Consider the following 10,219-nt stretch of genomic DNA (forward strand, 5'->3'; position numbering starts at 1 on the left):
AAGCCATTATCTTACATTAACATCTTAGAACAAATTAGTCCTTTGGATTAACTAATGTTCTTCAAACTTCTTCAGATGGACTATGCCTTAGGCTTAAAAACAACAACAAAACAAACAAACAGACCACCAAAAAACCCTCCCATGCCATCCAACATGATGATCCAAGACATATAGCACATAGAAGCTGGGACACAAAACAATCAATCCGTCAGCAGCTGTTAAGCAAATTAAAGACACTGGCAAAGTGATATAGAAAACAGCTACCAGTGGGCAATGTGGGAACTGTCAGTCAGTAGGGTTTGTATTTTCCCTCATCTAACTGACACTCCCACCAAACAGTGAAATTTCAAATGATCAGGTTTTATGTTTCGCCATATAACAAAAAATAAAATCTGCTATGAGGAAATGTAGCTACTTTCCTTTTTTTTCCCCAATCAAACCATGTACATGTCCATACATGATCACAATATCTCATCTACTGCAAGCAAGACACACAAATTCTGGACAGAATAAGAATGGCCACTTGTACTAAGATAATGCTTTAGTTCACAGCAGTTCTCAAATACAGCAAGGTCAATGTGCAGAACTAATGTGAAAATGGCATATGCCAACAGTCTACTCCCTTTAAAGAAACTGTTTTGGAAGCCTACAGACCTCTGATCAGTTGGAAAGATGTCATATCATCTCTCCCAGCTGTGAGGGACATGGGAAATCAAACTGTTTTAGTGAAACACTACAAAATCGAAATTGAGCTGTGTAATGCAGAAGTTAAACATAGCTTATGAAGTTTCAATATGGCCTAGGTTTAAAACCCTGTTCCTTTATTTATTAGCTGTGTTGCTGAGTTACCTGATTATTCTGTGCTTTCGTTTTCTCCCCTGTAAACCAAACATAATAGTTTTCCCCCTTAGGGCTGTTGTGTGGATTAAAGGAGTTACTATGTCCTCTGACCTCTACCCCCTCTCAATAAAAAAAAAATGTTTTCAAAAAAAGGAAATTAATACAATTTATCTAGGGCTGGGTTTTCCAACTGTGACAGTTCCGTCACTGAGGCCAGGTAAGTATTTCTTGTGAGGAGCTCTTCTGTGCTTTGTAGGATCAGCACCCTTGCCCCTTGTCCACTAGATGCCAACAGCATTCCCCTCCCAGTCATGACAAACAGAAGGATCCCAAGAAGTCTTCTAGGACAGCCCTCCCCCCAGGGCATTCTGAATGGTCACAACCAGGTGCTGGGGATGGGTGCTAGAGGCATTTCGTGACTAGAGGCCAGGAAGGCTGCAACCACACTCATGCTATCATACACGGGCCGTAACTGTGACAGGGTTACCCAGTCCAATCCACAGGGCTATGGTGGGAAAACAAGAAGTGTATGAGACCAAAGACAAGACACCACCTTGCTGGAAAAAAATAATTTTTAAACACTGCTTTTTCAGAATTTATTTTTCAAAGCTATTGTAGTTAAAAACTCCTGCAATAAGCACTCGGGAGGCAGAGGCAGGCAGATTTCTGAGTTCGAGGCCAGCCTGGTCCACAAAGTGAGTTCCAGGACAGCCAGGGCTACACAGAGAAACNGAGTTCCAGGACAGCCAGGGCTACACAGAGAAACCCCCCTTCAAAAAAAAAAAAAAAAAAAAAAAAAAAAAAAAAAAAAAGAAGAAGAAGAAGAAGAAAAAGAAAAGAAGTATATGAAACCAAAGACAAGAGCAGATGGTCCCTGTAGTTCTCTTTTGGTAGATTGCTTTTGGTTGTTTGGTTGTTTGTTTGTTTTTCACCAGATTTGGGAAGGAGATTCAGGTGGTGCAGGGAGAAGAGACTGAAACTATCTTGTAAGAGACTGTCTTAATTAGAGTTCTATTGCTATAAAGAGATGCCCTGACCAAGGCAACTCCTACAAAGGAAGCATTTAACTGGGCACTTGCTTATAGTTTCGGAGGGTTAGTTCATGATCATAATATTAGGAAGCAGGCAGGCATAGCACTGGACCGTAGCTGAGAGCTTTGCATCCTAATCTACAGGCAGCAGGCTGAAAGAGGGAGACACTAGGCCTGATGTGGGCTTCTGAAGTCTCAAAGCCCACCTCTAGTGATGCACTTCCTCCAACAAGGCCACACCCAATTCTTCTCAAACAGTTCATCAGCTGGGGACTAAGCATTCAGTCATATGAGCCCATGGGAACCATTCTCATTCAAACCACCACAGGGAGGTGGCCAAAAGTGGTCACCATGCTACGTGGGGCATGTAGTAATGAGTTTAATATAAAACCACTGAGCCTAGGTGTATGTTTTTCTCGGGCCAGAGGCAGAGCATTGAGTTGAATTGAAGTCCCTGTGCTTTTGCCAACGAGTATAAGGAAGCATCCCACCTCTAATCTCAATATTCTGGGGGCAGAGGAAGGTGTACCAATGCAAGTTCGAGGCCAGCCTGCTTTTCATGTCAAGTTTCGGGCCAGCCACAGCTTCACAGTGAGACCCTGTCTCGAAAAATAAAAACAGACAGGCACGGTGGTACATGCCTTTAATCCCAGTTCTCAGAGTCAGAGTCAGGTGATCTCTGAGTTCAAGGCCACCTGGTCTACACAGCAAGTTTCAGGCCAGCCAAGTTACATAGAGAAACCTAGTCTCAAATGAAATCACACACACACACACACACACACACACACACACACACACACACACGGAAGCAATGAAGCAGACAAGAAGTAATAAAAATGGCTACAGATTCTGAGTTGTATATATATATATATATCATATATTATATTATATAATACATATATTATACATATATATTATACACATATATTATACATATATATTCCTATCGTTGTTCAGATGCAAAAAGAAATATGAAAATATGTGTATCCACTTTTGAACAGAGAAAATAGACAAGAGGCCAAGCCACTCTTAGAAGAACAACTTGTATCTTTATGGACATGAGCCTTGCAAGTCTCTTAAGCATCAGCAGCGTGAGTTCCAGCCCAGTCCTAATACTCATCAGCTGAGAGGCCATGGGCAAGGTACCTTGCTTTCATTCCTTCAACTTAAAAATGTCAACAAGAAGATTTCCCATCTTGAGGTCCTTGGACTGAGAGAGAGAGAGCTCTAAAAGAAAAGCTAGCCAAATCTCAGAAATCAAAATAAGTATGAACTGTCAGTTGTTTGTCCTTGAAGAATCTATGGTTATGATCACCAACTTCTTTCTTGTTAGTGAATAAATCATCAGAAACATAATGAAAAGACAAAAAAAAAATGGAGATGGTGATGTATGGCTACCTTACCCAGGGATGAAGGTGAGAGTGAGCTAACGTGTACTTTCTAATATATGGTCTAGTCATTGTGACCATGTTTTGAGAGAGACTTGGAGAGTCTTCCTTTCTTAATGAAGAAAAGGAAGAGAAATCTCTGTTGCATGCATTACTGGAGCCCCACCTCATTTCTACATGAAGTGTAAATGTAGGGCCTTGGCTAAAACTGAAACTGGGCAAATGACCCTTTCAGCCAAGGGCTGATTGGAAATCTGTAGGGAAAGCAAAGCATTCCCTAGAGACAAAGACCAAAGCACAACTAACTGGTAGGTATAATTTTAGGGTCAATTCTTTTTTTGTTGTTGTTTTTTGGTTTTTTTGGTTTTTCGAGACAGGGTTTCTCTGTGTATCCCTGGCTGTCTTGGAACTCACTCTGTAGACCAGGCCATCCTCGAACTCAGAAATCCACCTTAGGGTCAATTCTTGACTATCTTTTTTTTTTTTTTTGGTTTTTCGAGACAGAGTTTTTCTGTGTAGCCCCTGCTGTCCTGGAACTCACTTTGTAGACCAGGCTGGCCTCGAACTCAGAAATCCACCTGCCTCTGCCTCCCAAGTGCTGGGATTAAAGGCGTGCGCCACCACGCCCGGCTATCTTTTTTTTTAATTGGATTTTTCTTTATTTATATCTCAAATATTATCCCCTTTCCTGTTTCCCCCCCTCCCTCTGCTTCTATGAGAGTGTTCCTCCACCCACCCACCCACCTACTCCTACCTCCCTTCCCTCGATTCCCCTACACTGGGGCATCTATCGAGCCTTCACAGGACCAAGGGCCTCTCCTTCCATTGATGCCCAACAAGGCCATCCTCTGCTACATATGCAGCTGGAGCCATGGGTCCCTCTATGTGTACTCCTTGGTTGGTGGCTTAGTCCTTGGGAGCTAACTCCTGGTTGGTTGATATTGTTGTTCTTCCTATGGGGTTGCAAACCCCTTCAGCTCCTTCAGTCCTTTCTCTAACTCCTCCACTGGGAATCCTGCAATCAGTCCAATGGATGGCTGAGAGCATCCCCTCTATATTTGTAAGGCTCTGGCAGGCCCTCACAGGAGACAGCTATATCAGGCTCCTTTCAGCAAGCAATTGTTGGCATCTACAATAGTGTCAGGTATTGGTGACTGTATATGGGATTATTGACTGTCCTATTTTGAAAAACTAGACCGTTTGGAAATAGGTGGGTTATAGCCACTGGCGAGTAGGAAACAAGGCTTTTGTGAATTCATTCTTGCTGATGGCTAGCTACTCAAGACTATTTCATAGCTAACAAACTAGGCAAAGTACTCCAAAGGCTTCTCAAAAACATATCAAGGAAATGGCAGGCTGGAGCTGAGGCTGGTAGCTCAGTTGGAAGAATGTTTGCCTATTGTATTTAAAGCCCTGGGTTTCATCTCCAGATCTCATAAAGCTGCACATGGTGGCATGTTCCTGGAATCATAGAGCTCAGAAGGTAGAGGCAAGAGGATTTGAAGTCCTTCTTGCCTACACAGTCAGTTTGAAGGCAGTCTGGACTACATAAAATCTGCTCTTATAAACCAACAATGAAAAGTTTCAGATAATATCACTAACTGAAAGCTTGTTTTTTAGTAGGCCTTTAAAGAAACAAAAACTAACAACTGCCTTCATTTTTATGAACCTAACATTCAGACCCAGAGGAAAGAGAGATAGATGTCTAGTCCACCCCTTATATTTTAGGAAGGAGATGGGAGTTAGCATGTTGAATGGAATAGCTTGAGTGCATAGCTGGTGAATAGTCATACCATGACTAAAATTCCACTTCCCTCCACATCTGTGTCCATGCCACCCTATCCCCAACCTGCCCCATTTCTTCCCTCTGCATTATCAGAAAAACAGGGTTTGGTGGATGGATGTTATTTCTAACCAGTATCATATCTCCATTATCCTGCCAGCCTCAGAGGAAGATGCTAGGAAAAAGAACAACTACCACCCCTAGGTCACCTCCACTAGGATGCTTAAAGATGCCTCCAGATGGTTTTTAGTACGTTTTCGAGCTTGAAGGTGGTGAGCAGTCCTAGGATGGTGATAAAGACCCATCCAGAAGCCCCAGAGAAGGCAAACTAACACAATAAAAAGAGAGAAACACACCTGAGAGCCTTTGGTAACAGAGAGTCCCCATAACCTTGCCTTCCTTGAAGCAGGGTCAAGCCGCTGGGTGTAAGGCTCTGTCTGTGACCACCATTTGAATTCTTCATAACCTACCAAACCAAACACAGGACAATCACTTTCATTTTGCACCAGGCCTCTCAAGTTAAGTGACAAAGCTGGTGCTATTTCCTCTGTGACAACCAGGAAGAGCTGACCTGTATACAACCACTACTTAGTCTAGTCCTAGACCATAGTAAAAGAAGAGATTGCATTAACCTGACGCGGGGTTTCTACCCGACACAGACCCTTTATGTTCCTGGATGAAAGATATACATAGCCTTATGTTTTGAACTATGTCAGGAGAGGAGAAAGGAGAGCCGCCATAGGTTAACTAAGCCATAAAAACATAACCATATAGGCTGGCCAATTGGAGCCAAGAACAGCGTAGATGAAACATAGTAAATAATAAGCAATAATTCGTTATTATTCGTTATTATCGGTGTTATCGATAGGGAAATAGATTCTAACAACATGAAGGGTAGGCAGTTGCCCAGCTATTGTGCTGCCTAAGGCATATCTAAAAACACAAGGCTGTGTGTGTGTTTCATCCGAGAACATAAATGGCCTAAGGCAGAAAAAAAACACGCCTAGATTATTTTTAATTTTTTTTTTACTACACTAGATAAATGGGACAGAAGGAAAAGCCCTGAGAATTGTATCCCCTTGATGACTTCATGGGGGGAACAATGTTGGGAAAGGCGGGAGGAGAGTGAGATGGCTGCAACCTTGAACCATTTCCAACCCTGCCAAAGCAGATGCCCTCATACCTTCTGCCAGAGCAAGGCAGTCCAGTCCCTGTAAGTGTGGGAAGGAAGGCACAGCTGAGGGATGTGCCAGAGGCAGCGGTTAAACTGTAACTGGCCTTGGGGTAAACTCTAACGGCCTGGCCGCTGCTGAGGGAAAGTTTAGAGTCACGAACTTAGAAGGACCCGGGCACCGGCTCAACCCTGACTTCAGGTAGAGTACTGGAAGAACTCCTGAACCCCGGCTCAAAATTCAGCTTTAAACTCCCCGCCTCTAAGAAGGGGCGGGGCCACGGCAGAGGGCGGAGACGCTGAGTCTGACGCACTCTCAAAAGGCCGACTAATCATGCCTTCTCGCGTGGTGGTTCCATAGTGTAGCGGTTATCACGTCTGCTTTACACGCAGAAGGTCCTGGGTTCGAGCCCCAGTGGAACCATAGCTGCAAAGCCAGCTGACATTTTTTCCAAAGTACCCTAGATAAAAAACCGGAAAACTTTTATTTTTGTTTTTCTACCTACATTTTTTCCCCTAACATCTTTATATCTCAGAGACGAAACCACAGACACCTCGTCTCCACCAAGGTCCCAGCCATTGTCATCAGAACCCCCCGAGTGGAAGCAGAGCGAGTCAGATCCTTAGCCGCTGTTTACCCCACTTCGAGAAGCTCCACCATACTTTACCAGGAGCGGCCGCAGCAGCCCCTTCTCCTGAGCCAGCACAAGCTGATCCCCTGAACTTCCCACGAAAGTACATCAACGTAGCCATGCTTTAACTGAAGCCGCCGTTTTAAAAAGTTGATTGTGATTAAAGATTTAAAAACACCGTATTCAACTCTTTAATAGCTTATTCGACTCTAAAATGCATAACAAGAACAAAAGCATAGTTCTTTTCCTTTCAGTGTAGCTGGAGGGTTAGTGAAGGAAGAATTTATATATAGTTTAGAATACATGGCGTGCTTTTAAGTTTATTAATTAAATGTAGTCCTTGACAATTTCATACTTGTATATAATTCATCCCCGATTACTCTCGCTTCCTACTCATGCCAGGCTTTACAAACACATCCAGTACGTGCTGCCTGATAACTAAATGTTTCTCTAGTTCGTTTTAGTTGTTGGTCACATTATTACAATTTTGTTCAGGGAAGAGAATTTCCTGGGAGGAGGAGTGAAGAAATGTATTTATCTTTCACAAGAAGAATGAGCAAAAGGTTTTGGGGGGGGGTCCTCAGGGTCAAGGGTGAGATGGTGGGAACAGAGAACTACCCGGGGAATGAGAAACTAGATTTTCTTTTTCTTGGTTTGGAACGAAAAACTAATTTATTTTTCTTGGCTTCTTCCCCCACCCCAGCCCTCTCCCCCATCTCCACCCCCGTTTTGCTTATGCAGTATATAAATATACATCTTTTGTAACTAAAAAAAAATACAAATAAAATGTGATTTTTCCTATTAACAATCAATTTACTCTTTTTAAAACTTCAGCTATCCAAATGCACAGTTAGGTACTGTAAATACACTCACGTTGCTGTGGACACATTTCCAGAATTTTTTCTTGCAAAACTGAAACTCGACGTCCAATGACCCCGTTCATCCCATCAACTTTATTTTTAATGTCCATGTAATAATGATAGCAGAGTACGCCAGACATTGACATAAGTACTTTTTTTTAAATGATGGGAATCAAATGTGAGACACACACACACTCTCTATCTCAAAGCAAGTTTCTCCATCTTGAGCTAAGCTACACCTCTAGACTTACTATGTGTTTTACAGTATCATGCCATTTCAATCTCAACAGAATTCTATGAAGTAAACATTATTATCATTGTTTTACAGTCAGAAAATTTGCCTAGAGTTGGCCCCATTGCAAGCGGTATGTTTCTCCCCTGATGACCTCTGGAATCTGCTCACTTAGCCAGCTCCCTAACATTGGACATTCTGATTATTTCTGTATTGTCATTATCATAAGTAACGTGAACACTGCACATCCTTGCTTATAACTGAGCCACCACTACCAAAGTACATGTTTTCCAGAGCAGGCAGATGAAAACATGACAAGTTCTTCTGGGAGAAAACACTCCGTGCCATTCCCCTACAAATAGAGGTCATTTACTCAGCAGGAACCTGTTCAAGGTCACTCCCTAGAAAATGATGTTGGAGAAAGAATTAGGGGCCCACATCTTCCAACTCTACTTTCTATTTCCTTCTATTACTCGCCTTACAGTTAAAGATGGTAGAACATCAGCACCTCCCTTGCTAAACCAACCTATGTCAACAATACCTCCCCAGACTGCTTGTTGAGGCAGGGGACTATGTGGGTTAATTGGACGGGGGCTGAGTGAAAGACCTAAGAACTAAATGAAATAAGATGCTTAGCGAGGCCAGAGCCTCAAGTTAATCGCCTGCTCCTATGCCAGCTCTCCACTTCACTTAGATCTTGCTGTGACCAAGGACAAGGAGAAAATGCCACGCAAGATTGAAGGTTTCTTCTTGTTACTTCTTTTTGGCTATGAAGGTATGTACTATTCTACTATTGGCATTTATTAATGTATTTAATAATGTGATTTAATATAGAAAATAGTTGATAAATAGAAATGCAACCTGAGTAATAAAAATTGTTCGATGACAACATGTCAATTAGTTCACAGGTTATTAATTTAAAAGGTCACCGTTGTGTGGCTCTTTGCCACTGTCTTGCTCCTGGCTTCCTGGTTTCATGAGGAACCTTCTAAAGTTCAAATGATATTGAAACCCAACAGAAAGAAGGAAGGGCCTCAGAGTTTCTATAAAACAACTTTAAATTGCAACAATTAATGAGAAGTCATGTTTCTTGGAAATTTTAGGAGGCAAAGTTGAAGCAATTGTAGAATTTAATATTCTAAACCTGACTATTACTGAGGGTTAAGGATGAAGCTATTAATAGCTCTGCTGGGACAAGTGTAAATGAGGACTGTCCCAGGCAAATCAGGACAAAGGGTCACCCTAGTTTAAATATGGATTAGCATAAGGCCAAGTACCACTGCAGTCTAATAGAAGTCTAATAAAATAATCCAAAGAAAGTCAATAAACCCTAAAGACTCAATATATTCCATCACTTTTAAACTTCTAAATGTGGCCCTGGCAGGCATAATATGCTTAAATAAGGACAGATTAAAGCTAAATCTCTAAAATGTCAATCAAATAAACTTTAAATCTCTTTCCATCTTAGACATAATACTCTCTCATGCCTCTCTTACCTCTCTAGTGCCCATCAATTCAGAATTCCTTTTAAAGCTTATACTTCCAAATATTAAAAATTGGTTGAAGGGTTGGGGATGTGGCTCAGTGGTACAGCCCCTGCCCAGCCTTCATGAGTCCCTGAGTTAAATTCCCAGAAGTAGTATAAGACAAACAAACGAAAACTTACTTCACCCATTTTCTGGCATAGCTACACATACCTGCAATCCTAGTTCTGGACAAATTCAAGCAGGAGCGTTCAATGCCAACCTCAGCTACTTAGGTTTGGGCTATCTGAGACCCTTTCTTAACATTGGAGGAGAGCCTAGGCTAAGCTGAGCCATACAGTAAGCCTCTGTCTGAGAAGGAGGGAAAAAGGAAGGAAGGACATTGGTTGAATGACTTGTGGGTGACACTGTGTGTTTAGAGTGTTCAGGGAAAAGGAGGCCTCTCTGCTCTGCAAATGACCTGCCACTCAGATAAGACGAATACACACAAGAGTCAGAATTCCTCTGTTTTTTTTCTATATTCATGAACCAGCAGTCTTGTGTCTTTTATTATCTAATAGTATTTCTAGTGTCTGGAAAGCCTTGTGAAAATAAAATCTCAAGGTCATACGGCAAACTCAAAGAAACAGGGTTTTTTTTTTTTTCCTTAGTTGTTATTATTGTTATTATTTTGAGACAGGATCCCACACTGAAACTCGGGCTAGCCTTCAGTTTCCTATGGATTTGACCTCATAGCAGTCAGCCAGTTTCCACCTTCTGAGCGCTAAGATTTCAAGCCCGAGCCACCACAGCCAATTT

The 10,219-nt window shown here is 42.1% G+C and overlaps 1 protein-coding gene and 1 non-coding gene across 2 annotated transcripts in view; both read left to right on the forward strand.

Annotated features, from left to right (window-relative positions):
- The first annotated feature begins 6,564 nt into the window (after nt 1-6,564).
- On the forward strand, nt 6,565-6,637 carry Trnav-uac. The gene has a single exon. It is a non-coding gene; the product is annotated as a tRNA-Val (tRNA).
- A 2,005-nt stretch (nt 6,638-8,642) lies between these two features.
- The window catches only part of Rs1 (retinoschisin 1), a 25,851-nt gene continuing 24,274 nt past the window's right edge, over nt 8,643-10,219 (forward strand). Inside the window, exon 1 of the mRNA XM_021153603.1 lies at nt 8,643-8,712. Within this exon, the coding sequence (XP_021009262.1) occupies nt 8,661-8,712 (52 nt within the window). The 5' untranslated portion in view covers nt 8,643-8,660. The remainder of the gene's footprint in view (nt 8,713-10,219) is intronic.

The sequence above is a fragment of the Mus caroli genome, chromosome X (genome assembly GCF_900094665.2).
Source record: "Mus caroli chromosome X, CAROLI_EIJ_v1.1, whole genome shotgun sequence".
NCBI lineage: Eukaryota > Metazoa > Chordata > Mammalia > Rodentia > Muridae > Mus > Mus caroli.